This window comes from Setaria viridis, chromosome 4 (assembly GCF_005286985.2).
Source record: "Setaria viridis chromosome 4, Setaria_viridis_v4.0, whole genome shotgun sequence".
Taxonomy (NCBI): Eukaryota; Viridiplantae; Streptophyta; class Magnoliopsida; order Poales; family Poaceae; genus Setaria; species Setaria viridis.
Genome location: NC_048266.2, coordinates 34,487,570 through 34,508,242, shown reverse-complemented (window position 1 = coordinate 34,508,242; position 20,673 = coordinate 34,487,570). Strand labels below are relative to the sequence as shown.

General features: G+C 42.6%; 1 protein-coding gene across 1 annotated transcript; it reads right to left on the bottom strand.

Moving 5' to 3' along the window:
• Positions 1 to 230: 230 nt before the first annotated feature.
• LOC117851985 (acyl transferase 10) lies at positions 231 to 2,486 on the bottom strand. The gene is made up of 2 exons (XM_034733907.2): positions 1,819 to 2,486; positions 231 to 1,425 (listed from the first exon to the last, which is right to left on the bottom strand). The coding sequence occupies exons 1-2, from the start codon at positions 2,350 to 2,352 to the stop codon at positions 598 to 600; spliced, it is 1,362 nt and encodes a 453-aa protein (XP_034589798.1). The 5' UTR covers positions 2,353 to 2,486; the 3' UTR covers positions 231 to 597.
• Between the last annotated feature and the right edge of the window lie 18,187 nt (positions 2,487 to 20,673).

Below are 20,673 nucleotides of genomic sequence, written 5' to 3'. Positions count from 1 at the left end.
ATTATTTTATAGAAAGAGTAATGCACAATCATATGAAACCTACAAATTGAACTTATTTTTTAAAAATCAAACACACGACACATACATACATTTATATGTACGCGCACACACTCAACCCTATTGGATCGATACATAAGTACTTTTTCTTTATTCTCGATAGGACCTGAGTATCACCGTGGTGAGAAACTGATCATTTGATTGCAGCCACAATTTTGGTCATTCGAAACATAGATATCAAACATGTTTAGCATTCATCTTGATAATACTTTATCACGCATATGGGTTACATATGAGTACACGCCCAAACTGAATTGTGTGATGTGGTATATGGATATTGTTAGACTTCACATCCACTTAGATATGGAGTGTGTTTCTCTCGACGTGGACACTAGTGAGTGACGCTTCCTCGTCAGTCACCGCTCAACAACTCCATGAAATTTTGTCTGCACACACTGCACTTTGTACATCAAGTGCCATGTACGTAGTAATCTTCTAGACAGGAATACAATACCATTTCATATAGCTCTCCCAACGTAGCTCTCATAGATCAGACGTAGTTATACGGCGGCCTAGTTCCTCACGTACGCATGCACCACGTCAGACGAGATCCTCCCGCATCCTGCGGGCGAAGTCGTCAGCGTGCTCCTTGGTGACGCAGCTGGCCAGCAGCCGCGTTCCGGCGAGCGGCGCGGGCGCCCTCATGACGATGACCGACGCGATGAGGTCGCAGTTCACCAGCGGGCCGGCGGACATGGGCGCGCCGTACCCGTAGTCCACGTCGTTGAACCCGAGCTTGCTCCAGTCCGACACGTACACGGACTCGTAGTTGAAGGTCATCTGGAACGGGTCGCGCCCTCCGGTGCGGTCCTCCGCCCAGCTCAGGCACTCCTCGGCCATCCGCCGCTTCGCGTCCCGCACCATGCCGACGAGCTCGATCACCGACGATCCCGCCACCTTCTCCGCCGGCGCCGACACCTTCACGGGGAAGATGGCGTTGCCGTAGTAGCCCGGCTCCAGCTTCAGCACGTGGCGGACGCTGGCGAAGAAGCAGAGCCTGACGTCGGCGCCGGCGTCGATGGCCCGCGTCCGGCACTGCCAGAGCTTGGCGATGACGATGTCGAAGGCCGAGCAGATCTTGCCGCCCGTGGACGCCGCGTACTGCGACTTGAGCTTTCCGATGTAGGCGGCGGGGAAGTCGAAGGCGATGTATTCGAGGGCCAGCACCGGCAGCTCCGGGAGCGGGCCGGGCTTGATGTCCGGGTCGGGGAAGCGGTCCCGGGCCCAGACGGGCTTCACGCGGGGCTCCGGCAGCCCGCGGGCGAGGTCGCCGACAGCGTTCAGGAACTGCGCCGCGCCCGTGCCGTCCGCCACCGCGTGGTTGGTGCGCAGGCCGACCACGAAGCCACCGCAGGTGAAGGTCGTGACCTGATTGAAGGTAGATCACGACATAAAAATTTCATTCACGTTGTATATGTATATGACCATCACCAATCTAGGTAGTATAAGTAGTTACCAATAATATTCTAATAGTACTAGCAATTCAGAGTTCAGATTGATGGAGATTGAAAAAAGAGAGAAGTATTTCACTTGCACCAGTGAATCCAACCGTTGACTTCTAACGAACACAGACAGGTTTAGCTCTGTTCAAAGCTATGCTAATACGCACATGCCTAAAATATGGTCGTGGAAAAGATAACAAACAAATAAAGACCCCGATCTATGCCAATTATGTTTGGTCGGGGTGCCAAATCGATCACTTGAAGAAGGAAAACTTGTACGTGCGGTGCAAAACGGACAAGCAAGTAGATCCAACCGCACCTGTATCATGGCGAGGGTGTTGTGCGGCTCGACGGGCCAGAGCTCCGGCGTGGGGCACGGCACGAGCTGGTCCTTGGCGAGCAGAAGCGGGCGCTCCAGGAAGTTGACGTCGGCGAGGGCGCAGTTGGCGGCGGCCTCCACGAAGTAGACGCCCTCGCCGGAGCACAGCACGGCGGGGCGCCCCGGGACGTCCTCCACGATCCGCCCCGCGAACGGGTAGTAGTGCACCAGCGCGTCCGCCAGCGCGCCGCGCACCACCGCCGCCGGGGACTTCTTATTCGTCCTGTTGTTGTTGGTCGCCGCCTGCAGCAGGGCGGCGTCGGCCACGGCGTCACGATCAGCCTCTCCCACCGCCGCCGGCGCCGGCGCCGGCAGCAGCGTGTCCGCGACGTTGCGGTAGATGTGCGCGGACTCGACGAGGCCGCGGTGCGTCGGGTACCGGTCGACCCAGGCCATGGGCAGCGTCTCCGACGGCGTGGCGGCGGACGGCCGCACGGGGCCCTCGGACAGCTTGGTCACCGTGAACATGCCCATGGCGGCTCTCTGGTTTTCTCTGCTAGGCTAGCTAGCTAGCTCTCGGCTGAGTCGCAGGGTTGGCCTCGGCCCTTTGCCCCTTGGCGCGTTCGTGTAGGGCGCGGGAGAAATCAGAAATGGAGAGGGAGATGGCTCGGTGAGTTATGGGGTTGCATAGCGAAACGGCGCGGGGCTTTTATAGGAGCCCAGCGGTAGTTGGGCGCCAACTTACTGCTAACACTTTTTGTGCTTCAGATCATTTGTTGACTAATTAAAAAGGCAAGGAGATGTTGCGCCTACCACTCAAGGAGGTTTTAGCTGCACTGCAATGTGTAGTACACAGTTCACGGCCTCCATTAATCTCACTCGTCGTGTAGCGTCGTCCTGCCACCACAATTGCACCGAACGGAATTTAGTCAGGCATCGATGCATAGATCCCATTAGGGGAAGGGCAATGTGAATGTGTGGTATGGCAATAAGGGTGGGACCTACTGTAGGTGGCTACAATGGTTAAGGCTCCCAAGGAAAAAAGGTGGGTCCGGCTGGAGTAAGAAAAAGAAATCACCTTCCACGTGAATCGGCAAAAGTATTGTATTCTATTGTCTTGTTGTTACACCTAGGTTCATTTTGACCGGATGGTACTTGTGGTGTGTTCCTACAATGATAAAAGTCAATGACTATAGCCGCATTGAATGCTTAATGCTACCTTTTTATCACAGTGTGGCTGCCCTTGTAGCATAGCAGGAGAGTAATAAACGTGGTTGATTTTTCAAATTACAGCAAAGGAGAACTATGCTAGGTTTCACTTTGAATTCACGAGTAGGCCAAATGAAGCCTACAAGTGATGCTCCCGTCATATTAAAACTTTGGTGGGCTAGTTAGTGCATCTCTAAGCACGATATCAAAGTGGGTTTCTATCTTTATTTACATCCGGTTAGAGCATCTCCAACAGTCTCCCTTCCCCCAATCCAACTACCGTATTAGGAGAGTTGATAAGAAAATAGTACTCCAACAGTCTCCCTTTACCTTTCTCTTTTTCTAATAATTATTGGGACAACCCAATAATTCACTCCAACTCTCTCTAAATAAAGGAGGAGTTGTGACTCTCCCAATACGGTAGTTGGATTGTGATGAGATTATTGAGAGATTGCAAAAGTAACTCTCCCAATAATAGTGAAAGTGATATTAAGATATCCATATTAACTAGTTATTGGAAAATATTTATGAGAAAAAGAGCTGAGAGCCACGCTCTCCAGAAGCTGAGAGCGACACCCTTGGGAGAGGGTAACCGAGCTTCGTACACCCTTGGGAGATGCTTTCTAACTAGATCCACTAACCATCATCTTTTAAGTCATATATATTTGGTGCCGTATTTTTATTACTAAAAGCGAAAAGAAACAAAATAAAAAGAGAGGAACTAAAACGACTTCGTGCAATAACGCACAATACAACTGATGCCGGGCACAGCTAGCCGAGACTGAGAGAAAAAAAAAGGAGGAGAAAAAACAAACCAACTTGGAAAAAAAATAGTCTCAAAACTAGCGGGAGAACATTAAGCCTGGTTTCTGTTTTTCCTGGCTTTCCTGGATCATTACATCCACCATTGAAGCATGTTATACATGCTTTCCTTAATTAATGTTAATAGTTAGCTTTTGGGTATATTGGTTGTTACATTTGACTCCATCTTGAACTTTTTTGGTGACTCTGGATGCATCAACTCAACAATTTCGAATACCCTTTTGGCTTAAACAATTTGCCACCTAACTTGATTTCAAAATTGAGCACGAGACCTTACACGGGTTATTTGCCTTGCATGCTTTCAAGTGGCATTATCCTATACACTTCAAAAAAGCCATACGTGACCATCGTGCAGAAAAAGAAAAAAAGTGAAGTCCCTAGCAAAGTACGGGCGAAGTTGAAACACTGTGAGCAGCTAGAGCGTTGTTTATATATATCGGAATCAGCAGCTAGCGGTGGTTGTGTGCCAACTTAGCTACACTTTCTTTTTCATTTCACCACACAAATAACTGAAGAAAAGGTAGGGAAGATTGTGCTTAGAACTGCAGATTTTTGCCTCTCTAGCTGTGCCATGGTGCATAGGTCAACAGCTTCCTTTAGTTTTCTTGTTGTGTCACTGTTTCATCCTTCCGTACGCCACGATCGCACCAACTGGATTAGATTTACGAAGCTGACGATTCGGTCTGTTTTGTAACTTCTTTTTTTCTAAAAAAAAAGGTGGCACTTTCACATTCACGGACTACCATGATTTCACAATTGAACACGTACACTGGCCATCCATGGACTATTTACTGTAGTTATTACACTGGCCTGGGTTAGAAAAGTTGACTGTTGAGTGCAAATGTGTGATCCATGGTTTGCAATGGAATGGACCTGCTGCACACATGTGAGGCCTAGGATGCCATCCAGAATGCATACAAATTTGTAGCATTTTTCTAGGTGTAAGCTAGAAACATGCATGTGTTATATTTTCACACATGTGATGACTTTGTTATGTTTTCCCATCAGGATTTTGAGGTGATGACAACCCCCCTCGACAACGATGTGTTGGCTAGCCTTCATGAAAATATTGCCTCATTCATCATCAACTAGGTGATCTCGGCGAAAGGAGAATTTCACTGCAGCAACCTAGGGATTGACATTTAATTGCTTAGGTCTGTGAACATGTTTCTGTGATCTGTGGACATGTGTTAAGTTGTTACCTATGAAACTTGTTAAGTTGTAATGACTATGAATCTGTTACTGTGATGAGTATGTTGATGAATCTGTTCTGCCTATGATACTATGAATGTTACCTTCTGTTGATGTGCTGGATGGAACCTGTATTTGAAACCCATAACATTGTAATTGGAGATACGTGTGATGTAAACACGTGTCTCCTCTAAGAGTACCATAGGTCCTACATCACTTTCAAAGGAGACGCGTGTTCTTTACCAAAGGAGATGCTGGTTAAAGGATTTCAGAGACGCTAGTTAACAACACGCGTCTCCTATACTACTACCAAAGGAGACGTGCATTAACAACACGTGTCTCCTATGTTAACGACATAGGAGACGCTGGTTAGGAACTCGCGTCTCCTTGGTTACTCACAGGAGACGCTGGTTGAAGGACTTCGGAGACGCAGGTTTTCCACGTCTCTGATGGCATGTCATCAGAGATGAAAATTTAGAGACATGAAAAAACCACATCTCCTTTTACTCTTAACCCGCATCTCCTGTAGAGTAAAACCCGCGTCTCCTGTAAAGATGCAGTGAAAGTGGCACTAATCTACAAATGAATTCACCGACTGATGTAACATTATTTCATAATGGAACACTGTTCTCATACAAGGTAGCTATAGATGGAACATGTTTTATTTTATATAAAAAAATAGAAGTATGGACCCATATGCTGGTGTCGTATATATGCAAGCATGGCAATATGTCAAGAAGCACGATAATCTATGGATCGATGTAAATGCAGAGATATATTGTGGTTGGAAATTAGAAAGCCAGACTTTTGCTTTACTGCACTACGGTGAACAGGCCATATCATTCTTTAGCTTCACCTGTCACTGTTTTACCTGTTTCTCCTCGTCGTTCCATCGAAATTCCACCAGTTAATTCGACTTAACAAACTGACTGGTAGAAGGTTACTGCAGATTCCATCTGATTTTCACGATAGAAACACTACAAGCAAAAGAGAAGGTATTTTCTTTTCAGCATTTCAAGAAGCTATGTAGTACTTTTCAACAGCTTATCACGCTATCTGCCTAGCTATCTCGCTCTGTTGCTCAGGACAAAATTTTACAGGTGCAGTTTCCTCTCAGGTTTCCAGAACTTGATGCAATCTCTCGATCAACTATTCAGATCGCCACATCTCAGCAATCAGATCAATAACTATCCACATCAAGAAGGAATCATCTATTTATTTGTTTTGCGTCAAACTTCGAGCACCTCCGTATGTAGTGTGTGTGAATATTACTAGTACTGAGCAAAAGAAGAATGGCTAGATTCTTCTCGCGACGAGTTCTTACCAGGGATTGGGATTTCGAACTTAGAATTTTTGCTGCCCCCATAGAAAACACCAAATTTCACGAATTTTAGCTCAAAAATGGACTAAAAGTGTATCTCAGTGTTTTAAATAACGGCCTAAGAGCGAGGTAGCGGCGAGACTCTAAAACAGCTAATAGCGTAGCTAAATGAGGCTATAGTGGGTTATAACGACTAAATTGTACATGAGAACAAATAGCGGTATCCTATCTCAAATAAGCATAACAGGCTATAGTGGAAGCTATAGCAAGAGATTTAAAACCTTATTCTTTTGATGAAAAGAGTAAAATTTTGGACAAACAATAATTTCAGTCATCACTGAAAAGACCGAAATTTCATGAAATTCACAAAATTTCGGTCGAAATTTTGAACAACGGTTCTCACAGGTTACAGTGAAATCCGGCACCCTTGTTGGATTCTATCCGATCCTTGCAAAACCCTGTAATTTAATTGCTGCACCTCAATTTCTTTGCAGAACACAGGAACACAGGAAGTGCAGGTGACGAACAAATCAGAAATGTAACTGGTCTCGTGGGTGATAATGTAGTAAATTTGTGTACAATGGATGACACCCGTGTGTACAATGGATGACACCCGTGCTATGGCAAGTCAATTACTCATGCCAAGTCAATGTATTCAAGGAGTAGTCGATGCTCATGGAACAAATCCTTACTAAAATGTATTGCAGACTACTGTAGCTAACATCACGACGCCACCGTACTAGCCCTCAAGAAAAGGATGCTACCGTACCTAAATACAAGAGTCTAAGTTGGTTTCAAAGTTGTCCCTCTTGACCGAATCAATTGAGGTAGATCTATTGGTTGAATTCTTTATGAGAAGATGATCGGTCCACTTAGGCAAACATCTGACTTAGCATGGGTACTCGCATGAGATATATTGGTCCGATCTATTGAAGAAGTTGATAGAGGTGAGTGTACATGGTATTTACATATGGAGTGTTTAAAAAACGTTTCACATGGCCCTCCATAGATTGAAAATTTTATGTTGTTTGCTATATATACATAACATTCACATCTTTTATGTTTATGTTTGAATTAGTGTCTTTATTTGCATTGCACAAGGGTCGAGATAACTTGTATGGGTAAGATAATGCAAGTATCACTTTTCTATTGGACGGTACTACTGGTGCTTTAATTAATGATAATTTAGATAGTGATAAAATTTACAACCATATTTTGGGTTAGGTTGGTTGTCCCCTATTTCTCTAATATAACACATACTGGCATTCCATAAAAAAACGTGAGTTGCTCTTTCATTTTCAGATCCACCACCAGCCACGTGGCAAACCCTAGTGCCCTCAAAAGCGTGGTTTTTGTATTTTGCCAGTTTAAATTGGTAAACCCTTAAAATCTTTCTATATGGCATGGGTTCGCATATTCTTACCACTTATTTACTGTGATATGAAGTATAAGCATATTATGTCATCAACACACCGTCTTCAACATAACACTCTTACTAGAAATATATAAAAACATATAATCTTAAATAGAAGAGCTACTTTTAAGGATATATCCATAACAGAAGTATTTTTCACTATCAATCTAATGTCAATGATGTGTTTCAATCTATATGACTCTAAAGTAAAAAGGACAACTTAGATGAACTTATATTTATAATGGAGATAGTAGTTGGCAAGTGGACCAAATCCGACCTAAAATTGAGGTGAAATGATGGTTTGTCATTCGGTTGAAGTTGCTGGTTGTTTCACATTACTGGGTTGCATATGCATGCTAGCTAGTTCATAAATCAAGATCAATGACGAATGACTGACAATTGACAGTTTAGAAATATTTCAACATTTTGGGTGGGTGTCCTAATCCTTCCAAATATATTCCATGAGGAAGGCCATAAAACCTTTTTTTTACTAATACTCCTCTAAAAACAAAGAGGTGCAAACTGGTGTATATAAGTTCCAGTTGTTTCATTCCAATCATTCACATTAGCACGGATGTTTTCTAACCAACCACTACCTTACACATATGAGCACCAACCTGTTTTTGCATAACATTGTTAATTTCACAGACAATAAATTGGACGGCCATGCTCTGTCCCACCCATATCACCCGTGGTGGCAGCCCACACTCCGCCCTGCCATCTATCACCTCCCCGTCTCGAAACCGCGTGGGTGGGGCTTGCTCACGTGGAACCGCGTGCTAGCAGCTCTCCTCACATCTATCAACGAACCCCCCCCCCCACAAGGGTGACGTGAAGAGCACCTACTAACCCGTTGGGGGTACCCTTAATTAGGCAGCAATAGAGTCTTCACCTATAGGGCATTTCCGTTCCAATTCCAACTACTTCGATCCTTGTATAGGTTGATCTTGTATGAATAGTGCCATTGTTTGCGCTGTTGAATTTTCACCTGTAGCATTTGTACCATTCAATGTGCAGAGACTAGCAGGAACCATGCATATATATAACATAGTGCCCATACACTAATGTTCTCTATTCTCTAACTCCCACATGGTACAACAAACGACCTAACTGTTCTGTACAAAACCCTTGTCTGTTTATGTCACCAGCTGCGCTTCCTGTTCGGCTACGATGCTCAGATTACGACTAGTACTATAAAATATAAATTCGTTTGACGCGCAGCAAATGAACATGGTACAGAAAACTAGGGCAAACAACCACCATGTACTCTGTCGTTGACATGGTAACCCAATGAGCTATCGGGCATATGCATGCGGCATGCCCTAACAACCTCACAGCGACTTGTGAAGAAAACAAGCAAGAGGCCATTCAGATCATATCGAGGTCATGGAAGGCAATGAAGATGGCAAGCCGAGCAGTTGACACTAAAGCCACTACCTGCTCAAGGACGGTAACGGTACGGAACTGCGGATCCGGTTGGTTAGCCTGTCCACATCAACACAAAAGTACTTTCCCTTTTGTAGGAGTACCTTTGTTTCTGGTTAGGTCATCGATTTGTACCTTGCTGCTGACTAAAAGTGCGTTCGATTTTTGTGTGCTCAAGCTAGCTGCAGAGGGATCTAGAAATTACTTGGTTACAAAGTTTGGGATTATAGGAATTTTGCAAGGTACGGTACAGTTCCGTTCGTAATACTATGTTTCAAAATGTAAGCATTTTAAACTTGATATTAGGTTGAGTGTTCACATTCCTAGAAGTTTTCTTGATGTTTTGAGATGGAAGTTTAGAGTTTTCAAGTTGAAAATTAATAATTGTGTTGTTTGAAACTTGAATCATGCGTGCTAACATTTATATATTGGAACTAATACCCTACCCAACCCTCTGAATCACTTCATTTCAAACAAAAGTGTCGTTTGTTTTGGCATAGTTTCCAAAAAATTCTTTTTGGACATTGGTTCACATACTACGTTGCATGCGGCAAGAAATTGCAGTAACATGAAAGTACTTTAAATCTGAATACAAGGGTATTGATTTTTACCACAAAAATCGACATAAATGTAAAGATTGTCAAGCCAATTGTGTTTTTTAATGAAATTCTTATTTCATTATGCAAGACGCATAGCTACATCACTATTCTCTTGGATCGACACGCCAATTGTCACGAAATCATGAGAATCACTCTTCAGCGCTGCCTCATGACTTGACGAATCGCATTTTAGGATTACATTGCCTATTCTCAAGTTATATGTAAGATTTTAAAAGAACTTTACTTTCATCTCTTATTCTAAAATGAAAAAACAATTTACTCAAAACATTCTTCTTTAGTGAGATACAATATTTTTAGAAAAAGTTCTTCCAAAACACTCCTTTTCCAGCATTTTCAAATTATTGCAAATATCAATAATTAACTAAGAGTTTGGATTCTTTGAGTTATCTATCTCGATTCTACATACAAGAATTTTTCTTTATGAAAGAGTTTCATTTGCTTCTCTTCTGTGGAAATTTCGTTTTGCAAAAACATTTTTGGCCTATGTCTCCACTTAACCATCAATTCAACCTCCGATATTAAAAATATGGAGCCTGGTTCTATTTCATATCTTCAACAAATAAGTAATAAACCTAAGGGCCCTCTTGTTCAGATGGAGAGGACGACCAAGAATTGATCCTTTTGGACAATTATTCGGATGCTGGAGTGAAGTAGGCATAGCCTTTTGGGACATTGTTATTTTGTCCGTCGTTTGACATCACAGGGTGCAGTTGATTAATCTCCCAACAAGTTGGTGAACGTTCACATCGCAATAATCTTTCACCCTACATTATTCCACAAGAACGGCCGTTGCACAAGCAATTCCTACTTAAAGTTTCAGCTGACTTAGCTCTACAGTGATCACTCACATGAAGCGACGGCCCCTTTTGATGCAGCGAGCGAATCAGCACAGTGCTCGGCTTAATTGCAACCTGTTCACAGGACACTACGGCTCCCGTGAGGGAACACCGTGCCCTTTCAGAATGAAAGCAGAAAAGAAAAAAAACAATTGTTTGGAGTGAGCTTGCATATGAGCCCGACAGCGGAAGAAACGAGGAATACAATGGTTGTTGCGCCGCAGCAAGCGAAGTCAGTGGCGCACCGGCAGGCCGCCGTGCTTCCGGAACTACCGCCGATCGCAAATGATGATGCGATGGGATCGATGTGGACTGATCGACTGGGAAATCAGGTTCTGTTGGGCGATGTGGATGAATCGGCCAGCCTGACGTAGTCGCTGGTGCCGTGGCCACCGATCGCTCGGGCATCATGCCGTGTCACCACACGTGGACGCGAAAGAGAGGCCGGCCGGGCCGGACGATCAGGTAGCTGTTGAGTGTTGATGGAGCATGGTATATTATGATGCATGGCTGCAGGGGACCGGGGTTAGGTTTTTAGGGTTCCACCAAACGCCTTGTTTATTTTCGCTTATTCTCGCTGATGTGGTAAGTCACTTCAAAAGATTTGAACTATAAGAAGCGAGAAAAAATATTCACTTAGATTATAATCCAAGCATGGCTGAGAAGCGGAAACAAATAGAACCTTAGTGTGCCCGGGTATTTGGACTCTCGTATGTGGAATCCGGAAGGGTTTCAATCAATTGGTGAGCGTTGAGAAGTGAAGAAAGAATAATTTGGTTTGGTAACAAGAAAGGCGTCGTCGTCTCTATTTATTTCACTCTTTGTTATTACTCAAAGATACTAATATAATCTGCTTAGTTTAGCTAATAAGGTTTCTTATGGTGAACCTGTCCACCGGGTTTGAGTACTCGACTCGACAGGGATGCTCGTATTTTCATAGATTTATTCCAAGATTTAATCGACGTTATTTTTTCAGTAGACGTTGCGTGCCAATCGACAACGAGACACCAATAGTGACTTATGAATCTTGAGATGAACCGGCTCGATCTCTCGAAAGTGCTCATATGTGAGTGTGCATGTGTATAAGTGAGCGTCTGCATTTATACTATATTTTGCAAAAAAAAAGTTATAGTTTAACTCTATCTTTATACTAAGCCCCATTAAGTTTGATCAAGTTTATTTATAAGAAAAAACACCAAAATTGATGGCATCCAATCAGTTCATTAAATCCATATGAAATATATTTTTATAGTGCATCTATTTACTAAGTATAGATGTTAATGTATCTTTTAAACTTGATCGAAGTTAGTGTAGTTTGACTTATACAAAGTTAAAGTGAGCTATTTGCAACGAAGAAAGAGGTGGATGGTTATTGCCTTTTCAATCGGATACAAAAGGTGATGTACCAAACTACTTCAACCATGCAATATGACAATATGAGTTATCGGGCACCTCCTGACGTTCATCTTGCTGCGAAAACCTTGCGAATAATTGAACAAAGCCGGGGCTGTTGGTTGGTTAGGTAATGATGATAGTAGGAGTATGACTCGATCGAGCAGGACTAGCTATGTATATAGACATACGGTCACGATACCCCGAGTTAATTATTAGCTAGCCTCAACGACATGGATGGACCTCCTTTCCCTTCGAAGGAAACGGCATGGTTTTTGTTGGTCAGTCTTTGGTGTACGGTGCCCGTCCTGCCGCTTCGATAGGGGACTTGTCACCCGACGGCAGTTTTATCGATCTGATTACTGTCAAGTGCTAGCTCTGCACCGTCCAAGCATCTACTGCAGCGATCACCCGGCGCCACTCTGAAACCGATTCCTAGACCATCATTCATGCACACGCTTTAATATGTTGTTTGTTTGTACTGAAACTCAAGGGCGGATTATATAGAATACAGGGTTTAGGACAAAAAAGATTCTCCTAACTTCATAAGATAAAGCAAGTAACATGGTTTACGACCAGATCTAGAAATATGAAAATATACTATATCGTCATCCACTCGCTTTCTCTAGTAATTAGTTGCGCAAAGTGTAGTTCATTGGCAAAGTAATGTGCTACTCACTTGACTTTTAAGCACTATCTTATTAAAAAAACTACGTGCATCATTTTCTTTGTTTTTCTTGTTTATTTTATCATTAAGAAGATATATACATTATGTATGACTTATATTTTTCTATATTTAGATAAAATCTTTGAATAAGATGAATGGTTAAATGTGGTGATAACGAAATAAGTGGTGGCAAATATTTAGGAACGGAGAGAGTACTTATTAGTTGCAGTATTTGATGGGAATTAGGGTGCCCAATCATTCATCAGGTGAGGATAAATCTCGATTTGATGGAGAAACAACACTCACGATCCGACTTCCGATTAGCAAGATCCGAACCCCGCAATCGCAGCACCACTTCTCCTCTCGTTATCAACCGTGTGCAGCCCGATTGACCTCGCCACAAAGGCTAATCCCTGCTTGCGAATTGAAGAACACAAGCAAGAACAAGGTAGATGCAATATTAATATTACTAATAATATGAAGCGCACAAGTTGAGGTCTCACAAATTGATAAACAATGAAACTGTTTAAAAAAGATTAATCTAAACAAAACTCGAGCGTGTAGGGCGGTGGCTATTCAGTTTATATAGTCAAGAGGTGGTGGCCAAGATAGGGATGACCTAGGGCACGTTCTCCTCCTGGTGGGAGCACACAACAAAATGGCCTAGGTTCCAAGCAAAATTACACGGCCCGAGGCTCAATAAAATGTGACTCGGTTCCCAGGAAGATTCTATATGTCCACTTATTTTGATGATTCCCATTGACTCAAAAGAAATTTGGACATGAAACCAGTGACATTGGAAAGTGTGTATTTTGTGCTTTCCATGCATATGTAAAACATCGAAAACGGAGTCCATTTGAGATTTGGACGACGAATTTAGCACGAGCTGCTCCTGAATTCTGAGGTGGAGGTGGACTCGAACTTAATATGTATTGAGCCTCCAACTTGACTTGGACGACTTTTGCTGGTCCTCTCCACCTCCATACCTCTGTTACTTTATGATCCTCTTCCTAATTCCTAATTATAACAATATCTTTAGGTGGTAATGTATTCTCAAAATAACTAAATAATACATAGGAACGAGCTCATCTTATAAGCTGATGGTTGTGTCTAAGTATGTCATGTCCTCGTTAGTATTGATGAGGCATATTATTGAAATCATGCATGTCAGTTACTATACAGCCGCCGGAGGCCGGACATAACCCCCACCAGCAAGCGTCTAGCCGTCGTTTTGGTGGAGCTTACGCAAGGCGGCGGAGGTGAAGCGTTGGGAGTTGGGAGAATGCCGAAACCTGCTGGTAGGTAGCTGATGGATAGACCCTCTTGGTTGAAGATAAGTTCGTGACATATTCTGATAGGAAGCGAGTAACATACAACGACCAGCATGATGTACAAGATTCAGACACGAGAGGAAACGGTGCAAGATGGGAAGATACGGCTGATGGGATATACAGAATACAATCGTAGGAGAAAAACTCATCGGTTCAACGCGCAATCTAGCACGTCGAGAAAAACTCCAAGGATGGCAAGGAATGTGACATGCTGTGGTGTTTGCCGGCTTAGATAGAGCGGTGGAGGTGGTGCGTCCTGTTCCAGGATCGGGACGACGCCGGACACGGCCAGGACCAACAGCAGCTCAGGAACGTTTGGGGGGCATGATCTTACTATCTTCGTGCTCGCCCTTGTGAACCGTTGACGTTGCTAGAGCCGGCAGCTATTTGCTACTCGTTGTGGCTACGTAGGAAAGATTTTGTCTTGAAAAGAAACATCAATTTTCTCTTTGTAGGTTATCTGGTTAAGCTTAACTTCACAAGATTTGATTGCAGCAGCATCTCGATAGTTGGCACGGGTGATAAGGATTGTTTTTCCGACACATAGATAGCAGTCTAGCCTTCGGATTATATAGTGACCAGGAGTGTTTCAATAACTTTGTATCATTTAGGACAATGATCTCAAAATTAATAAAGCTTTTTTTTATCAAAATGTGCTAGCTTTTGTGTGGCAGTCGAGCAGTGTGGTTGAAGTGGTGGGAACTGGGAAGATATGCGCATATATGTTGTCAACGGCGGAGTTCGTGTGTACGAATTAAGAAGCTCGGATGATGTTTTTGAACCAAATGTGCGTCTATACTTTCTTGTAGAGAATTTGTCAAATAAAAGAGCTTAACCCCTATCGGACGACAGGATTCTGCAGCACACAACTGGAAACAGGATTCCGGTTTCCAGTAGCAGCAGTTCATGCGGAAGCACAAGCTGAGCTAAAATTTATCTGAAAATGAAGTGCAGAAGCTAGCTAGTAGTATTGAGTATTGACGCTAGCCTCTCTCAGAATCTAGGTTGTGGCCAAGCAGAAGCTACATAAATACGTCAAGAGCTTGCTTGCACTAGTAAGACTTGATCCCATAGAAACTATTGGACATGTAGTTGAACTTGCAGTCTTTCACTCACCACAAGCGGCGTTAATTTCCAGTTGCACGGTAAAGTAATAATCGTGCAGACGATGGAACCCTCTTAACCAAAGAAAGTGATCGTGCAGATGCAACAGTGGCAATGGAGAAACAGCGATCCGAAAATCACGCACTGTAACCACTGCCAGAGCTAGTGTGCAACTGAGAACTGAGGATCCATTGGCTTTTGGTTCGCTTTGCTTGTATTGAGCCGGTGACGATAGATGCACCTGTTGTGCTCCACTGCTCCTCCATAGATGTACGACTGTGATATTGAATTGGGCTCAGCCAAGACATACGAATTGGGCCTTGGAGTCCAGCGATGACTGGGCCGTGCTGCAGGCTGCGGCGGATTGTCACAGCCCCTCTGCTGATTTGTGGCAGAGCCCTTGCGGACTGGTCCAATTAACAATCGGGCCTTGTTTCTCAACTCGGCCCAGCTGATTGAGATGTTACGAAACCGCTGAAAATGCAGAATTTTTTTATTTTTTTATTTTATATTTTAGTATTTGCAAAAATATATGTCCTAACAAAAAAATTGCAAATCTATACCTATATGCACTGTAGCAATCTACCGCCAGTTGAACCGGCGGTAGGTTCCCTCCTCGGCAATACACTTTCAAAAAATTATAACTAATTCATATGAACTCAGACGAAGATAAACTTTATATGAAAATTGTAGATCTCACGAGATCTACAACTTTGTAGTTCAAACTTTTTCATTTGGTAGTACTCAAATAATTGACACAAGTTTCATATCTAAAATTTAATTTTAGATCTGAAATTTGTATCGATTATTTGAGCACAAAGACGGCACCAAATGAAAACAGTTTGAACTACAAAGTTGTACTCATCGAAAGCTACAATTTTTATATAAAACTTATCTCTATCCGAGTTTATATGAATTAGTTATGATTTTTTGAACGTGTGCTGCCCAGTTTCAGATCTAAAATTTGAATTTTAGATCTGAAACTTGTGTCGATTATTTAAGCACCAAGATGACACTAAATGAAAAAAGTTTGAACTACAAATCTCGTCGAGATCTACAATTTTCATATAAAGTTTATCTCATCCGAGTTCATATGAATTAGTTATAATTTTTTGAAAGTATACTAACCATGGCGGTAAGTTGCTACAGTGCACCTTCCGCTGTTTCAAACGACTATATAGTTATAGATTTGCAATTTTTTTAGGATATATATTTTTACAAAATACTAAAATAAAAAATTTTGAAAATGCAATTATGCAACCGGTCCATGCCACTCTGGTCCTGTTTGAAACCGTGGCCGGGAGAAGCGCTTCTCAGATAAGCTGTATAAATATTAAAATAGCGCTTACTTAAGAAGCAAGTCTGAACTAGCTTCTGCGTTTTAGTACAAATGGAGGTAGCGGAAAGAAGCGCGATCAAAAAAGCTGCAAAAAAGTATACTGTTTGGGCTTCTAGTTTCAGCTTATTTTGATTGTAAGCTTGATTTAAGCTGTTTCAAATAGGACCAGTGCTCACAAATAAAAATCAAGGGTCTCGTCGGCTGATGGTGCGCTCACTTTGTGCTAGAAGAGAGGAATGGCTAAGATAAGGTTAGAAAATCAAAAATAACTATATTTTTTTGAAGATGTGGAATGCTCGTATACACGCATGCACATTCATTCCTATAAATACATGCACACAGCACACAAACATACACTTCTGAGTAATTTCAAGAAACTAAGCTGATATAATTCGAAATTGACGAAGTTACCATAAGCAGCTCACTATCAACGGGTACGTCGCTTATCGCTGAAAGAATAGTATCATTTAAATCCTGAAATAAATTCAGCAAATTGCGAGCATGCACGTCAAGTTGAGGACTCGAAACTATTTGAGTAGGTTTCACCACAATAATCCGATGAGCATAGCTCAGTTTGCAACCATATACATACGTGCTACCACTTGATTAGAGAGAATCGATGAATGGTTTACTGGTCTGAATTTCAAACTTAAAATGCATCTCTCTCAAACTTAGTTTCCTTTTAAATTCATTTCAACCACCGTATTGTTTAGAATAAATGAAATAAAATAAGATTCAATATAGATATATTTTTTCTTTTTAAGAAATCAACATTTGTAGTCCTGGAGTTCGTACATTTTAACGAATCATTAAAAGCCATTGCCCACGTACCGCACACAACAAACTCAAAGATTCAAACGGAGAGAGGTTCTTACGTTACCGATCGGGAGACATTTGCAGGAATTCCGACTGCGTGGGTTCTTTCCGGGCCTGATCTGTAGCCAACCTTGGCCTGGTCCAGTTTACAATCGGTCCTGGTGTCCATCCAGTGGCCCAGCCTGATCCAATTAAATCACACGACACGAATTCAGTTCGGGCTCTATCCCACAAACAAATAGAAGCTGGGCTCTATCAAACCATTTTCCGGCTAGTTTACATAGGTTCAGCCGGCTGGAGTGGCCAGTGATTTCCCAGCTGATTTATATTGGAAAAAAAAACGATTAACTGCAAAAGACCAAAGCAATGCGGAGCTTAGAATTTTGCAAGATTAGGATAGGTTGCCCAGTTATCACCGACAAAGCCAGTTAACAACGGTGTCGACCGTCAGGACTTAACTCGAAACCTTATGGATAATACGCACAACTAACGAATTCAGAAATCAATGCAATTTCGTGCGCAAACAAATCACTCGTGATCCACGAGCGGTGACGAGGCTGCGAGTCGGATTGCAGGCCGACCGCCGACGAGGCAAGGTCCAGCGTTGTGCTGCCCCACTATCCAGACAGACGCCTCCGATCGCCGGTCAGCTAGCGTGCCGGCTACGAGCTAGGACTCAGGATAACGATCGATTCCAGGATCTCTCAGCCAAGAGAGAACAACAGGGATAATAGCTAGTTGTAAACAAACAACGACGGAAAACTGCTCGAGTTCATGGCCCTACTTATCACACCTGCTCGTGCAACCTGCTGAATAGAGTTGTGTACGTACCTTACTGGCCTGCGCGATCTTTGTTGAAAAATCCCGTGCCCACGTCAGTGTCTCTCCAGTTTCTTTTTTTGAAGGTAAAGTGTCTCTCCAGTTTCCATGGCGAAGCTTTAGAGGAAGGTGAGGTGCGGTGACCGGCCGCTTTCCTCCAACTAAACCATGACGCCATGGCTGCCTTTGATCAGTTCACGAGAAGGAAACAGGAAACGGAAACGAAATGTCATCGAGGGGATGTTTAGATCCTCGAGCTAAACTTTAGTTCCTGTCACATCAAATGTTTGGACACTAATGAGGAGTATTAAACATAGGCTAATTACAAAATCAATTTCACAATCCCTAAGCTAAATCGCGAGACGAATCCATTAAACCTAATTAGTTCATGATTTGACAATATGGTGCTACAGTAAACATTCGCTAATGATGGATAAATTAGGCTTAATAGATTCGTCTCGCAATTTAGCCTATAAGTTTCTGCAATTAGTTTTGTAATTAGCTCATGTTTAATCATCCTAACTAGTATCCGAATATCCGATGCGGATTAAATTTTATCAAACACCCGCTTAGCCGAGAAGACATCAGAAAATGGGAACCAAAAGGCACAAGGATTTCCACTTTTCCAGGCCTGTGCATCGAGCTCTGGTCCGGAGCGTATTACGTCACCTTCGATGTGATGCCGTCCACTACTTCGCCGGGAGAAATTGTTATTTGCCGCGATGAGCTAGCCAGCTGCAGCAGGTCAGCCGACGCCAGCTTTGCTTCCAGAACACACACGCACGGGCATTGACACACGCTACGTACGTGCCCGCGGCGTAGACAAATCACCTAACAGGGGTGTCGCACACGGTTTTACCGGTTCAAACGTACGAAAAGATCAATGCACGCGCTTGGCGCGTATGGGAGCAGAAAAAATGCTTGAACTGGACCAGTTCTAAGCAACCGTACCAGTAAGGAGGCAAACACTACTAGCCGATCGCAGATTTTTATTTTTTTTGAAAAAAAGATTTGCAACGTTTTGGTCTTTTGAGGAAAAATGATCTAGCAGTGAAATAAAATGTCCTAGATAGAGACATAAAATGTTCTGGCGAAAACATGTCATATTTGCAATGTTCCGGTCTAAGAACAAAATATTCCGACAGTAAAAAGTGACATGTTTCTAAGTAAATAGATAAAACATTAAAGAAAATCAGATACAATTGGTCCTACTTTTCCTACCAGGGAAGGGTAAATCTGAACTTTCAGTCCAGTGTACAGAAATGTGAGAGATTATATTGCTGGTAATATGTCAACAGATAAGTCCATTTACTAAAAAGAAAACATCGATGCAGCCCAAAATTGCATATTCAGAGTCATAACTTTGTTGCTATATACTATGAATTTAATTGCTGATTTTAGTTATTTATTTTGAAGTGAATGGTTTGCTTATTTTTATGGCTGGGTAATGAAATACGGACAATTTCATACTTCAAAGTTAAATTTTAGTGTATGATTTTGCATTTAAAATAGTAATGTATACTTACCAGGCTTCTGTAGCTTTGGATGACAAAATTAGCTACTACTCCCTCCATTCTCAAATATACGTTTGAACTAGATAGTTTATCCTAAATCTTATATATTCATAGGCGGAGGTAGTACATTTTTAATTGGCAAACTGACAAGACGGGGTTTAGGGGCATAAAGGTTTCACAAGGTCGTTGGATACTTGGATTTAGATAGAAGCCAGACGGCAAGCGAGGCGGTAAGATGGCGTGGGCGCCATCGATCAATAATGCAAAGAACCGCTGATGGGCCGGAGTGATGGGTGGTGTTAGGGGGTGTTTGGCACACAGGGGCTAAAATTTAGTCCTGTTTGATATTAATTAGAAGTATTAAACATTGATTAATTACAAAATTAATTGCACAACTCTTAGGTTAAATCGCGAGACGAATCTATTAAGCCTAATTAGTCTACGATTTGACAATGTGGTGCTATAGTAACCATTCGCTAATGATGGATTAATCAGGCTTAATAGATTCGTCTCGCGATTTAGCCTAGGAGTTCTGCTATTAGTTTTGTAATTAGCTCATATATATAGTCGTTCTAATTAGCATCCGAACATCCGATGTGACAGGGCTAAAGTTTAGCCCCTATCTCCCAAACACCAAATAGATCGAGTAGGGCTGTAGGGGTAGTACTACGGCAGCAAATAAGACACCTGAGATGCAGGAAGCAGACGAGCATGGGAGCGTGTGATGTGAAGGGAAGGAAAAAAAATCGTGCATATTAGACCCTATTTGGATAGGGGGTGTTAAAGTTTAATACCCCACTTTTAACACTTTTTTATCACATTGCCTCCCAAACACATGTGTTAAAAAGGATGTGTTAAAGTTTAATACCTAAATTTCATGAACACCTCAAGGGGTGTTAAAAGTTGTTAAACTTGTTAAAAGTGGTCCCCCTCTCCACTTTTTCCCACCATTGCCCCTTCTCTCTCCTCCCTCTCTCTCCGCTGGCTATAAATGAGGGGGCAATGCAGTCATTTCTCACCAAAGGTGTTAAAGTT